Raw genomic sequence first — 15,578 nt, 5'->3', positions numbered from 1 at the left:
TGTCTCTGTCTCAAAAAAATAAAAATAATAAAATAATAATAAAATAAACAACAACAGAAAAAAGCACACCAAAATGATCAGAAACACTAAAAAACCTATATAGAAGAAATAACCCTAGATGGGATAACCAAAATGTTACTGGAGATTTCCTGAGTTTTTTTCCTTGCTTCTTTTAATTTTTTAAAATTAATTTTTTTAAGCAGGCTTCATGCCCAGCATGGGGCCCGAACTCACAACCCTGAGATCAAGACCTGAGCTGGGATCAAGAGTCAGACGCCCAGGGGCGCCTGGGTGGCGCAGTCGGTTAAGCGTCCGACTTCAACCAGGTCACGATCTCGCGGTCCGGGAGTTCGAGCCCCGCGTCGGGCTCTGGGCTGACGGCTCAGAGCCTGGAGCCTGTTTCCGATTCTGTGTCTCCCTCTCTCTGCCCCTTCCCCATTCATGCTCTGTCTCTCTCTGTCCCAAAAATAAATAAACGTTGAAAAAAGAAAAAAAGAGTCAGACGCCTGACTGAACCACCCAGACGCCCCTATTTCTTTTCATTTCTATACAGATATTAGTTATTAGTAATTCTTAACACAAATACATTCTCCTTATAAACATTACAGGCTTTTACGATTTTAGGACTTTCACCTCCCAATTACCTCCCTAGAGGTAATCAGAGTTACCAATTTGGTGTATATTGTTTTTTGCACATGTACATATGTGTATACAATGTGTATATTCATATATATGTACATATATAGACACATTATAGGTATTATTTTGTGCCTTTAAACAAATGACATCAGTTTGAGTCCCTCTGCAATTCCATCAAGATGTCCCGAAGACGGTCCCATGTCAGTAAATAATATATGTGCCCCTCATTGTTTCAAATTAAGTTGTTGAGAATCCAGATACACTGTACTTTGTTTACTCTGCTATGACTTTAATTAGGTTGTTTACAGTGTTTTTCTATTGCAAATAACACTGCAGTAGATTCCCTTCTAAATGCCTCCTTCTGCAGGCACGAGAGGGTTTCCCTGGGACAGATTCTGGGAAGTGGAACTTCTGGGTCAATGGAATCTGCACTTTTGGTTTTTTAATAGATACCACACCTAAGGGACTGCACACGAATTTCTACTCCCACTGACAGCGTGGGTACACATCACTGCCAATATTTATTACCAAACCTTTTTACTTTTTGCCAACTTGACGAATGAAAATGTATCCTTTTGTTTTGAATCTCCTTGAATAACACCATGTGCTCCTTTTCACATGTTTATAAGCCATACAGGTTTCCTTTTTCATGAACTCCTCCATAAAATGTGTCTGTTTTTTTGTGGCATGTGTGTCCATTTCTCATAGACGACTTATAATAACAGTTATTCACATATTCAGGAAACGAATCCTTTGTCTATGTAAAATTTTTTTCATGTTTATTTGAGGGGGGGAAGGGGCAGCGTACGTGCGCGAGCGCGAGCGAGAGAGAGAGAGTCCCAAGCAGGCTCCTCTCTATCAGTGCACAGCCTGACTCAGGGCTCGATCTCACTAACCCAACGGTAAGATCATGACCTGAGCCGGAATCAAGAGTCAGACACTTAACCGACTGAGCCACCCAGGAGCCCCATTCTTTGTCTACTTTATAACTGCAAATATGGGGCACCTGGGTGGCTCAATCGGTTGAGTGTCCGACTTCAGCACAGGTCATGATCTCACGGTTCGTGGGTTCGAGTCCCACATTGGGCTTTGTGCTGACAGCTCGGAGCCTGAAGCTGCTTCGGATTCTATGTCTTCCTGTCTCTCTCTGCCCCTTCCCCACTCACGCTCTGTCTCTCTCTCTCAAAAATAATACATTAAAAAATTTTTTTTAAATAACTGCAAGTAGTTTCTCCCATTCACTTGTCTTTCAACCTTTTTTTTTTTTTTGAGGGAGGGAGTTAGTTTTTCATAGAGACACATAAAATTTAGCAAATTATAGTATTTGCATTTTGTGTTTTAAGGACTTCTCTATCCCATGGTCACATATATAATCCATTTTTTTTCCTAATAAGCTCATCATCTTGTTTTTCATGTCTAGTTATTTAATCCATTTGAAATTTATGTGAATGGTAGCAAGTAGGACCCTAACTCACTCTTGTCACGCCTAGCCAGCTGCTAAAAATATCCTTTTCTTTAAATTTTATTTTTTTAAATTTACATCCAAATTAGTTAGCATATAATTATCCTTCTTTTCTTACAAATACATTTATTATATACTAAGTTTCCACATACATTAGTTTTACTTGTTATTCTTTTTTTTTTTTTTTTTTTTTTTGGTCTATTTCTGTATCACTCCCCAGTTGTTTTAATTATACACCTTTAAAGCACATTTTGACACCTGGTGGGTAACCCCCCTTCCTTTTTGCTTTTTCAGTTGATCGTGGCTCTTTTTGCACATTTCCTTTTCCAAATAAAATCTCTAAGCCAGTTTGTCAAACGCCAATATAAATCCTTGGGGGTTTTGATGGAGGTTACACTAAGTTACAGGTTCGGTACAAACCTATGTCTTTATGACACCGGGGTTTCCATCTATGAACATGTGATCCCTCTTCGCTTAGGTCTCTTATATCCTCTAGGAACGTTGTGTGCACACGTCTCAGTAGGTTGGTCATCAGGTGCTCTGGAAGTTTCTCGTTACTTCTCCTAATGTGTCACTTGATATGCTTGGAATCCTGTTGTCTGCAAAGGGATGGTTTACCTCCTCCTCTCCAGTATCTGTGCTCCTTATCACTTTTCTTATTGTATTGGCTACAACAAGACCCGCAGAACAATTCTGGATAGTCCCGGCAGCAGTGGTCACCTTGGTCCTGCATCTTCTCTGATAGGTCTGCCTAGAACACTTGTCCAGTAAGCGGGTTCTCTGTGGACAACTTTCGCTAAGCGAAGGGCACATCCTTTTCCTGCCTTTCACTTACGCCCGGGGTTGCAGATCATCAAATGCTTGTTTGGCAGCTACTGAGAGAAGCGTAATTTCTTTCTCCTGTAATCTACAGATTTTGTGAATTACTTTGATAGGTTTTCTGTAGTTTTGAACCAATCTTCCATTCCTGGTAAAAGCCCTCTTCAGTCATAAGACATTTCTAGTTTTGATTTCCACACCTGTGTTTATAACTATATGTAACTAATCAGGAAAATACACACCAAAACAAAGGACTTTGTATGCATCTTTTTGCATTATTTGTTAAAAAAGAAAATATACAGGTGAAAAAAAAAAAGGCTTCATTTTTCTTAGAAAAGAAAAACTCGGGGCGCCTGGGTGGCTCAGTCGGTTGAGCATCCGACTTCCGCTCAGGTCATGATTTCACGGTTCATGGGTTCGAGCCCCGCATTGGGCTCTGTGCTGACAGCTCAGAGCCTGGAGCCTGCTTCAGAGTCTGTGTCCCCCTCTCTCTCCACCCCACCCCTGCTTGTGTTCTGTCTCTGTCTTTCAAAAACGAATAAACATAAAAAAAATTTTAAAAAAATGAAAAACTGGTGTGTAAACTGAGTGCAAAATGAGCAAATGTAATGTGCTCTAACCTGTTCTTCTCCTCACCAAATCCCCTACTTGGGTCAACGCCCTCGCCATCAAGCCAGCCACTCGCTCCGGCAAGAATCACCAAGTCCCCACTCCTCCTTCTGCTACACCCTCCACACCCAGCCCTCACCAAGCCCCAGATTCCCCCAGTCCCTCCACCCCACACCTCTAACTGGAGGCCACAGGGCTGACAGGGCAAGGTCAGGACTTCAAGATACACCCAGGTCCAATCCCACTGTACATGACTGCATCACTTTGGGTGAACTACCTTACCTCTCTGGGCCCCAATTTCTTTATCCATAAATAGATATGATACTATCTAGACTGAAGAGCTGGGGTAAAAAGTGAATGAGATAATATATGTAAAGTACCCCACAAGATGCTTGCCATGTAACTCGTGACCAAATGGCAACACTATCTCGCGAGAAAGTCTCCTCCCCTCCCCTTCCCCTGTGCCGAACTCTGGAGGTCAGGCCATCCAGACTTTTGCCTGGTCCATGACAACTGTCTTTCTGCCTTCTAGATGCTGCGGCCAAAGCTCCCTTTCTAAAATACGAATCTAGTCCTATAATTTATCTGTTTAAATCTTTCCATTGGCTCCCTACTACCTACTAGGTAAAGTTCCAACTCCTTAGCGTGATAGATAAAGCCTAGCTCAACCTCCCTTCTGGCCTTCTCTTCCTCCCCTCTGGTGCAAGGGCCTTCCACTCTAGTACATTGAAATCTGTAACTTCCTGCAGAAAATCCCAAGTTCTTTAACAGCATTTTGCCTTTATACATGCTGGTCCCTCTTCCTAAAAGCTTTTCCCTTATTTTCTACTAAGTAAAAATTCCTATTTAATCTTTTAAGAAAAAGCTCAACGGATACTTCTTTTAAAATAAAAATTAGGGGCGCCTGGGTGGCTCAGTCGGTTGAGCGTCCGACTTCGGCCCAGGTCATGATCTCGCGGTCCATGAGTTCAAGCCCCGCGTCGGGCTCTGTGCTGACAGCTCGGAGCCCGGAGCCTTGTTTCAGATTCTGTGTCTCCCATTCTCTCTGACCCTCCCCTGTTCATGCTCTGTCTCTGTCTCAAAAATAAATAAACATTAAAAAAAAAATTTTTTTAATAAAAATTAACCAAGGGCACCTGGGTGGCTCAGTTGGTTAAGTGTTCAACTCTTACTTTTGGCTCAGGTCATGATTGCAGTTTGTGGGATAGAGCCCTATTTCGGGCTCCATATTCACAGCATGGAGCTTGCTTGGGATTCTCTCTCTACCCTCCCCAGCTCTCTTCTCTCTCAAAATAAACTTTAAAAAAAAAACAAATAAATAAAAATAAAAACTAAGCCTGCACAGAATATAGAATTAACTATCCCATCATCCATTGTTCCCATGGCAGCTTCCACTGTTACTATATTAAAATTACTTGCTTAAATATCTTTCCCCACTTGCTGAGGCAAAAACTGTGTCTTATTTCAGTGTTTATTCACTCCTCGGGAGCCTGGGTCATTGGTCCATTCAGCCCTTTTTTAATGAATGAAACCATGAATAAACTTTCTCTTTTAAATAAGGCTCTACTATACTAAATCTTTCAACAAGCCCCAAAAAAACCATATTTTGATTATGTTAATCAGACTTTCAAAGCTGATTTTTTTTTTTTTAAGTTGGCCTCTACCACAATGAAACCAATTTGTCCTACTAGCAATTTTGAGGGTTCTTGGAATAATTCTAGGGCCAACTAACTTCGTAGGAGTTCTCATTAGATCCACATGCTGTCCGAGAGGCCCCTTTGAAATCAGGACTCTTTAGGAACTGGTAGTAGCCATTATAGGGAACCCAGAGTATTATATTATTTTGAAAAAAAATGTACCTTCCATGTCTTAGACTTGTTCTCAGCGAAAAATTTTCTTCCAGAAGTGCAAACATCCTGCTACCTTTTCTCTCCAAAGAAATGAGTTTGGTTCTATTATAGTTTGCTCCTGAAGTAAGGAAACACAGCTCGGGGGGTGGGAAATCAGTCGTGTTATTTGTGTGGGCTGAAATATGAAAAGAAAAGAAACACTCTTACATCAGAAAACCTCTCACTGTGGCCAAAAAGATGCCACTGGTGGTCATGAGAGACTCATAATCTCTGCTAACCAAAGACGGTAACGGTCCACAGTGGCTCTAATGGAAACCATGGGAAGAACACAAAATGAACAGAATGACCTTAGTCTTATATTCTTTTTTTATTAAAAAAATTATTTTTGAAATTTATTATTTGAGAGACAGAGAGGGTAGACACATGCAAGAGAGCACGTGTAGGGGAGAGGCAGAGAGAGAGAGAGAGAGAGAGAGAGAGAGAGAGAGAGACAGGGAGAGAATCTCAAGTTGGACGCTTAACCGACTGAGCCACCCAGGCACCCCATCTTCCAATCTTTTTAAGGAACCCAACATGCAAGCCACCCAAATAACCCCTAATTTCAGAAAAATAAGTTATGACTAGAGAACCAATCGTCCATGATGATTTTTGGATAACCATTTCTTTCACTTAAAAAAAAAAAATCGTATGTTTTTTTCTCATAATACATTATTTTACAACAAGAAAAAAAGAAAAAGTACAGACCTGCAGGGACAGAAAACACCACAGACTTCAGCAAAAATCGCAGAGCCTACGATTAATTTTTTAGGTTTATTTATCAATTTCAAAAAAAAAACTCACTAGTGGGATAAAGAGCTTAAGACAGGTATGCAAAAAGGGAGCCCCCAAAGGGTTTTCACCAGGATGAAATGGGATTAGCTTTGTAGTTCTTATAATCTTCTTCACAGAAGAATGCAATTTCAGTTTCATGAGCTGGAAAAAAAAAAAAAAAAAAAGACAATGGAAAAAAAAATGTTAATGTAAAACTAGATTTTTAAGCAAGTATTGAAATCCATATTACTCTGATTCAGTGTTTCAGACGCCGAAAGTGAGAAAAATGAGCTACTTGTTTGGTTTCACATTTCATCAAATCAACAAGAAGTATCGGTTGTTGTAAGAATTCTGAACTCGAATAATTTAAAATTAAAAAGAAAAATACCCAAGAAAACAATTAAAAACAAGAATTCGTACAAGACTCTGGTGTCCAGGAAACCATAAAATTGCTCATGTTATAGACCTCTTAACAGTCCTAGAAAATTAACGTTTATTTTTTTTTCCCCCAAATTTGCTGCTCGGTTACTGAAGGCGGAGGAAGAATGCTCTTTTTTTGTCTCTCTGAAATTAGCCTGTAGGTATAATAATTTAATACTTAGAGGATCAGTAGAATACTTTACAGATCACTTTACATTCTCCCTCATGACCCATCAAAATATGTGTCTGAAGAAGTTAATTTTTTGCCTGCTTATGACTAATTCATGAGGCTTCAACAATATGCAAAGTGAAAGACACAAATTGGCTTCTACCGCAATACCTTCAAACACCTCTAATTATTCACAGGGGATATAGCACAGCTAAAGGACCCACAGAGGGGCAAAGCAGTCACATTCTTTCAACCCAGCAGGACAAGGACTCCGTCTTCTAAAACAATAAGTCAGCAACATTATTAATTCAGACTGGAGACAAATCTGATGGAAAGCCTTCCAATTATTAAACATGCAATTCTTTAAGGTGTGCGCCAACAAGTTCCACATTCGTTTTTTAAATTAAACCAGAAGTTAATACAGTCTGCTTAGCTTCTACAGAAAGAGCAAAAGGGCCTTCAGAATCTCGACAAGAAAACAGACAAGATTATTTGTAATGAATACTGATCACTCAATTAACATATCCTCTAAAAACAGACAAGTAAAACTCTTCAAGCCAAATAAATAGGATAATAGGGAAAGAGATGCCAAGGATTACCACCCCCGGGTCTCTTAGTTTACCAAACTCATCTCATCGCTAGAATTTACCACAAAAGAATGAAATTAAGGAGCTTGGCACAGCACTTCAGTTAAAAAAAAAAAATGCTGGCCTTAAGAATATCAAATTTATTGTTTCTCAATCATGGGTTGCCTGTGCTCATTACAGAAAACACAGAAATGTGGAAAGAAGAAAATAAAGACACCCATAGTCTCAGATCCTCATTCCAGTCTCACTGCATCTTCAAGATTAAGTGAAGATGAATCTTGATGAAAATCAGATTACAATCTCGGCACAATGAGCCTGGGGGTGGGGAGGAGGTGGGCAGAGAGAAACGGAGAATCTGGTGAGGAGGGGCTGTAAACAAATGCAGCCCAGGCAAACCAGAAGCTCACGTATAGCTACATTTTACAAGAAAACAGCCTTTAAAAGAATGGCTAAGAGGCCCCGCACTTGGAATCAGTAAACTGTTGACAAGGGGGCTTCAGAAAATTCAGTATTCAAAGAGAAGATGTTTTGGGGTCTGTCCTTTCTACAAAAAGCTCCCGGGGTTTCCTTTTTTGAAGTGAAGCAAGCCCAAAGGTAGACCTATATCATTTACAAGCGATGTTAATCGTTCTTCAAATGGAGAATGGGCAAAAGGCACCCTGTTCTTAATAATCACAATGCAAAGTGTTATCTAGGATGTGCTATTTACATACAGAACTTTACACAGTGCTTTGCCCACACAGCACTTTGCTCAATACACACTAACTGTAATTACGGTTTTCACTTACTGCAGCTGACATTTATCTGTACCCCTTTTGAGAAAGGGATGCATCGTATGGTTCCTCAGTACCGCAGTAACAGGTTCAGAATAAGCGGATGCAAAGAAAACACTGACGAAGCATTTTTGTTTTGACATGCAGGTTTGCTCGGGTTTAATTAACTTACAGATCAACTCATTATTTATCTAAAGTATTTACACCTTCTCCCATAATACAGGCTCAAAATGAGATCCTCCTAAGATCAAGATTTTATTTCCAGATGAATACTTTTCCTCAAAAAAAAAAAAAAAAAAAAACAAGACTGACAAATGGATTACACTCAAAAACTTCAGGCTGGTAAAACTGACACCCTTAAAAAACTGGAAAACAAGACACAAATTCAAAGCAGGTTACTCGGAACATTAAAAAGTAAGACTTGGGGCGCCTGGGTGGCGCAGTCGGTTAAGCGTCCGACTTCAGCCAGGTCACGATCTCGCGGTCCGTGAGTTCGAGCCCCGCGTCGGGCTCTGGGCTGATGGCTCGGAGCCTGGAGCCTTTTTCTGATTCTGTGTCTCCCTCTCTCTCTGCCCCTCCCCCGTTCATGCTCTGTCTCTCTCTGTCCCAAAAATAAAATAAACATTGAAAAAAAAAAAAGTAAGACTTAAGATGTATTGTAAACTTTAGTAATGTGGTCCTCAAACAAAATGGAATGTTTTTTAAAATCAATAAAATTCTGTTGAAAATGTTTGAGACAACGATTTCCTGTACTGAGGATGCAAATTTACTTGTGAATTTAAAATGAAAACAAATTACAAAAGATTTTCAAGACCTCTCCATAATCACCCTTTCGCACCATCATCCCTTAAATTCTTGCTCCTCCAATTCTATTTAAAATGGCTCTAGAAGAACCCTCGGGAAGGCTACTGTGTGCCAGTCCCCCAGGGCACCTGATTTTAAATTAAATGTGCTGTAGGCGACAGGGCACTCGGGTGCAGAGCGCCTTGGCAAGTGGATCTGAAATGAATGTAAAATCTAAAACCCAATAAATACATTGCCAGTTCATCCTTTGTCTTACTATCAAATGATATCAAGTAAGAATCCTTCAAATACCACGCACCAATTTAATGCAGACTTTCAAGTTTGCTGAAATGAACATAAGCCAGGACATTCAAACTTTGAAAATGAAATGAATAATTGTATACCATGTGTCCAAACAGGTCAGACACCATATACATTCACCTTTAAAAAGAAAATAATAATGCCTTTATATAAAAGGATATAAGAAAAACCAATTTTAAATGTGAAATCTCAAGGAAAATTCAAGGCAATCTGCTTAAACTCCTTAACTAGCTTATTTCAAAAAACTCACCCATCGACAAGGATTTATTGCAGTTTCAAACTCCCTGGCCTGTACTAATCAGCACCAATGTAGCATAAGGCACAGTAACTGTTGTCTGAGAAGAGAGAGAGACCTGTGCGCTGGCTCTGTGGGACAGATAATGATCAAGGCAGTCTGTAATGTGATAATAATTGCGATTATGGGCACACGTACACACACACACACACACACACACACACACACACACACACACACAAAATACGGGAAGAGCGAGGTTTGGTTTCTGCGGCAATTTGAGACCAAAAGGACAAAGTTCTGCCCTCTCTCCTGGTCCAGGAATACATCTTACCCTTGCAAGGTTCACAAAATCCCAATGTACAAATCATTCAAAACTGTGCTCACAGCTGAGTTATATTTCTAACTTTGCACCAAAGGGATCCGGCAGAAAGTTCCCAAACACAGTGGTTTTTATTTTATGTTTGCTTCAAGCGTCTGGTGTTCCTGAGATCAGCTGCCAGAGAGGGTTTCAAGCTACAGTTTGAAGAAAACGAATAGTAAAAGAAATCTGACCTTTGACAGACTGGACGCAGGCCTGTGATGTCCACAATGGTGAGGGGAAGGTAGAAAGGAAACAGTCCCGACCTCTTGCTCTGGAAGCCCAATTTCCTGGGTCTAGCACCTACTTCCCTGAGTACCAGACTATCACTGTGTTGATGTTTAAAGTACAGAACAGCCCCCTTCCCGCGCTGTCAAGGGAGGAGAACATGTCCGCCCAAAGATATTACTACCCAGAAGAGAATGGGAAAGGGACCCAAACCTTCAGGAAACACAAATCAAACACGAGCCCGATAAAGGGATGGAAGCCAAAGAATCCCACAACATCAGCTGTACGTGTGAGGTCATCAGAAGGTGCTGGGCACAGAGTCAGGGATCTGGTCATGGGCAGGCACCAAGAGGTGACACGCAGGAGGAAAACAGACCACAAGGGAGCTTTGGAAGGATCACACGATCCGGTTTTACGCAAGCTCTTCCCTCAGATCAGCACTTCTGGTTTGGCCCACTGTATCTTGTCTTAAAATATTTCCAGTAAAACACAACTGGTTGGAAAGAGTTACCCTGCCACCATTTCTTTCCTAAGGAAAGAAGATTCAAAAGATAATAGTGGCAGAGTGTTGCAAAAGGAAAGAGATACCCCCAAAATACTTACATGCAAATCTACCACTTAGGGGAATCAGTGCACAAAACCACAATCATTAATAACAAGGTAAAAATCTTTCGATTACAAATAACAGTTCTGAGCCAAGCTTTCTTCTTCCTTCCAAAAAGCAAATCTTTTTACTTCTGTCTTTTAGCTCCGAGTCCGCAAGCGAAAATTTGCCCTGACGTCAGGCGCAGAATATACAATTGGGATCTGCAATGCAGATAAAAGGTCGGAGCAGGAACTGGAGAATTTCTCCGTGAGAAAAGAGATCTTCAAACAAGTTTGTCCCCCTAATTTCCCCTCCACACACACAGTCCTTCCTTCCCTTTCATGAATTCTGCAGAAAAGTCCTAATGATAAATTTGTTACATTGGCATTATTCCCATGGCAACTGGCTGTGATGGCAGAGTGACAGCTCTACAGCAAGATCAAGTGGTACAAAGGGAGAGGGACGACTTCGAATTTTTCCCTTAAACCTCTTAAAACCTAACCAGACACAGCACTGAGGGAGCGGCAATTCCCTAGAAAAGTCGCACACTTCAAGGGTCGTTTTTACAACTCTACTCCCACTTAGAATTTTTGGTTGGTCTCCAGGGCCCGTTGCCTCCTCCTCTAGGTGTTAAATGAAGCTTCTCCAGGGTACAGCTACACGGCCCCAGGCAACACGGAGGGACGTTGTGGGACAGGAGAGCCACTCAGGCTGGGCCTAGCGTCACCCCTGAGCAGGGCTAGGGGCTTGCACCCTGGGACTCGTCCCACCCTGAGACTCGTGGAAAGGATCTGATTCTCCCCAAAGACCCATGGCTTTAAAACAGGAATGACAAAAAGATGGATTTGATGCTTACCTTCACAGATGGTTCATTACATGAGTCTGAAAGTTTTTAATTTTTCTTAATGTTTATTTATTCACTTTTTGAGAGAGACAGAGAGAGAGAGAGACAGGGGGGGGGGCGTGCGAGCGAGCTTGTGCAGGGGAGGGGCAGAGAGAAAGGGACACACAGAATCCAAAGCAGGCTCCAGGTTCCGAGCTGTCAGCACAGAGCCTGATGTGGGGCTCGAACTCACAAACTGTGAGATCATGATCTGAGCCGAAGTCGGACACATAACCGACTGAGCCACCCAGGTGCCCATACAGGAGTCTGAGATTAATGACAATTAAACCAACAACTCACATTTGCCAACTGCCTTCTCCAAAATGGTTTCCAAATAAGTATTTCTGAGGGTCTCTACGGACATCGTTCCAGATGCTTTCATAGATTTTTTTCATTCAACTCTTAAGACAACAGTCTGACACAGGTCTAATTGGTTCTGTTTTGTGTTACAGAGATCAGAACATTCAAAAACACTAAATGGCTTCCCAAAGGTCACAAAATAAGTGAAATGCAGAGCCTTCACTCAAACCAATTTTCAGGAGTCTATTCTTTAAAATTGGTTCCTTAATTTACAAATTAAGTATATGTGAACTGTATAAAAATTTTCCACTACAAGAACAATTAGACAATATGGAGAGGAAAAAAAAATCAATTGTTTAAAGTGCCGCCACCCGAAGAACCATTTCTAAAATTTTGTTACATGATCTTTTCTCCATATACACATACAGATGTGTAAATATATATTTTAAACAGTAATGGTATCACACAATATATTCTATTTCCATTCAATAAAGAAAGCTCTACACCAGTGATTTCACAAACAGGGAAGGTGAGAGAACCCCTGCCACCCCTCTGAAGGCACATCTCAACCTCCGGGGAGTCACAGAGTTTGAGGAAGCGTACTCCTGTTGGCCTGGTAACAGATACAAGACAAAGTTAAGGAGCGAGAAAGTCTCATTGGCCAAACTGACCTACAGGAAGTTAGAGGTAATATACATTCCCAAGAGTAGTACAAAAGAGTATCCACTTCCCAACATTCTCTTGGATACTACCACTTTTCTTCATGTCTGCTAGTCTTGAAACCACTACCTGTCAGGGCGCCTGGGCAGCTCAGTTGGTTAAGCGGCCGACTTTGGCTCGGGTCATGATTTCACGGTTCATGGGTTCGAGCCCCATGTCAGGCTGTATGCTGACAGCTTGGAGCCTGGAGCCAGCTTCGGATTCTGTGTCTCCCTCTCTCTCTGCCCCTCCCCTGCTCGTGCTCTATTTCTCAAAAATAAATATTTTTTAAAAATGTTTTTTAATGTTTAAAAGTAATAATAAATAACAAATTGGTACTTGTCCAAGGTCACCCAGCCAGTAAGTGGCAGAATGAGGTTGTAAACCCAAGCGCTCTGGCTCCAGTCTCTAATTCTTAACCACTAGATTACTATTACTACATAAAATAGCATCTATCATCATGTATCTCTCTCTCTCAGGACTAATAAGGCTGAACTATTTTTCATATGTTAGCTATTTCTTCCACCAGTAGGATTTCTTATCTTTTTCAAGCTAATTATAAGAGCTTTTATCAATTCAGGCTAATAACTTTTTTGTCATATACAAAGTATTTTTTCATAGTTTGGTGCTTCTGCTTTAACTCTGTTTACAATTTTTAGTTTTTACGTGGTCAAATATATCATTTCGCCCCGATTTATGGCTCTGCCTTCAAAGTCATGCTTGGAGAGCTCTTCTCCCCATGATTATGAAATTACTAAGCTACATTTTATTTAAAAAAATTTTTTTGGGGGGCACCTGGGTGGCTCAGTCGGTTAAGCCTCCGACTTCAGCTCAGGTCATGACCTCGCGGTCCGTGAGTTCGAGCCCCGCGTTGGGCTCTGTGCTGACAGCTCAGAGCCCGGAGCCTGTTTCAGATTCTGTGTCTCCCTCTCTCTGACCCTCCCCCGTTCATGCTCTGTCTCTCTCTGTCTTAAAAATAAATAAACGTTAAAAAATTTTAAAAAAAAATTTTTTTTTACATTGTGACATTTAATCAATCCACAACTTATTTTGGAATAAAGATTGAGATAAGGATTTAAATTTTATTTTCCTGAATGCTTTGGCAATGGGCCTGACATCATTTTCTAGCTAATTCACTCTTTCCCCACTCATTTGAGATGTCAAAACTGTATCATATTGCGAACTCTGACTTCTTTTTTAGTTTGCTTCTGATCTTTTCCATGGAGCTTTCAATCCGTACATTAATACCACAGCAATCTGTTATAATAATTACAGCTTTATGCGTTAGTGACAAGCGGGGCTAACTTCTAGGTGCTGTATGCGTCAATAACACAGGTGCCACTTGCTGTAATAATATAACAGCATTTGAAGAAATAAATGCCAAAATAAAAACTGTGTTTCAAACAATAGCAATCTTACCTATTTATAATATGAAAAGACACTAAATCCAGCTAATAGTGGAAACAAACAGGGAAAGTCAGTCTAAGATTTTGTAACGTGTTATTCAAAATCCTACTTAAATTAGAAGACATGTCAGGAACTTACCTTAGCCACACGGATCCTTCGAAATTGAATTCCTGACATATGTCACTAAAATGACTCAAGAGAACACCTGCCAAAAAGATGAAAGCTTCCTAACAGGGACCTCACTTAGAGTACCCCTTAACCAGTACATGTAAATAATTATGAAGGAAGTGTGATCTGTGCTGTTTCATTAGAGTCACTGACCGCAGAGGTACGTCAGAGGCATAGTGCCTTTAACTGCTCACACCTCTGAAAATCTTCACTGCTATTGCCAGATGATCTTTAGGTGTACATACACAGAATTAGAGTGACATCTAATGGTCACAAAACATGTCACACGGTATTTCTTTAAAACAGAACCACACGCAGGTTGAAGAGCTAGGTGGGGCCCCTTTTCAACCGCACACACTAGGCTCCTGCTTGAAATTCCACGGCTTGGTGGCCCTGAGTGATCCAGAAGACTATTAGAAACTGCGCTGCACGTTATACAAACAACATCTTACTTCATTATTCCACGTTACTTCTACCAGGTCCGTTTCTCTCAAACCGTCAGTTCAAATGATGCTGATAAGAGTAAGTAGGTTATTAAGTGAGTAATAACCTGTCAATCACTTAAAATAACTCTCAGCAGAATTCTGAGCATACCTGCTGAAAAGAACTATTTGCATTCTGCACATTTGGAGAGCAGATATCTCCTGCCCTCAGTCAAATGATCTGAATGTACATCATTCTCGTCCTCCTCCTCTGAATAATTATCAGGGAGTGTAAAGAGCACCCAGGGTAGCATTTACTTTGCGGTGAGTTATCCAAACATCAGTCGGGCGTCAGCAGAGAGGCTGGGGGAGCGAGCGCCCCTCCAGCACCGCAGGGCCCCTCTCGCTCACCGATTCCAGCGGCTCGCAGCGTGCTGTCTTCCTTCAGCATGAGTCTGTCATCATCTTCCAAACTCAACACAAGCTCATTTGTCTGGAAAGAAAGAAAACCTGTATCTTACCAGTACTTATAGATGCTTTGTGTTTGGTAAGACTTCTTGAAGACACAGGATTGTTACCCTGGGTCACGGCAATAACCGGAGTCACATGCTGTTCCCACCATCGACAGGGCAGAAGCACACACATGTGAACACCCATTATGTGTGCTCGCTCCGCAAGGGCTGGGGAGCACAGGGCTTTGGCACCAGGTCCAGATTAAAATTTGGTTTCCACCAATGCCCCGCTGTGTGTTCTCAACAAACTACACAGCCTCTCCAAGACTTAGTTTCCTCCTTTGTAGAAAAGGGAGAGGAAGGAATCTTCTCTTTTGCCCTGTGGTGAAGATGAAATGAGATGAAACCGTCAATAGGTTATCCGTCACAGAGCAAGGACTCTCCACGTTAGCTGCTGCTATTCTGTTGTTGCTGTCATCATCATCGTCATCATCATCATCATCATCTCATCCTCACAGTATTCCAGGAGACCACCATCACCATCATTACCACCACCACCACCATTATCATCATCATCATCATCATCATCATCATC

At 41.2% G+C, this 15,578-nt stretch overlaps 1 protein-coding gene across 10 annotated transcripts in view; it reads right to left on the bottom strand.

Moving 5' to 3' along the window:
- Nucleotides 1-4,805: 4,805 nt before the first annotated feature.
- CUNH2orf76 (chromosome unknown C2orf76 homolog) overlaps nt 4,806-15,578 on the bottom strand; it is a 77,394-nt gene continuing 66,621 nt past the window's right edge. For 9 of the 10 annotated variants that reach the window (XM_040474857.1, XM_040474865.1, XM_040474864.1 and 6 more), the window contains 2 exons: nt 14,943-15,024; nt 6,150-6,351 (listed from right to left, as the gene is read on the bottom strand). In XM_040474857.1, the coding sequence (XP_040330791.1) occupies nt 6,275-6,351; nt 14,943-15,024 (159 nt within the window). In that variant the 3' untranslated portion in view covers nt 6,150-6,274. Of the gene's footprint in view, nt 5,555-6,149; nt 6,352-14,942; nt 15,025-15,578 lie in introns of those variants that run through there. The other variant, XR_005790197.1, reaches the window with a different exon arrangement.

The sequence above is a fragment of the Herpailurus yagouaroundi genome, unplaced genomic scaffold, assembly GCF_014898765.1.
Source record: "Herpailurus yagouaroundi ecotype Mexico unplaced genomic scaffold, PumYag 140, whole genome shotgun sequence".
NCBI classification, from domain to species: Eukaryota; Metazoa; Chordata; class Mammalia; order Carnivora; family Felidae; genus Herpailurus; species Herpailurus yagouaroundi.
The sequence above is the reverse complement of the archived record's forward strand: the minus strand, read 5'-3'. Positions and strand labels throughout refer to the sequence as shown.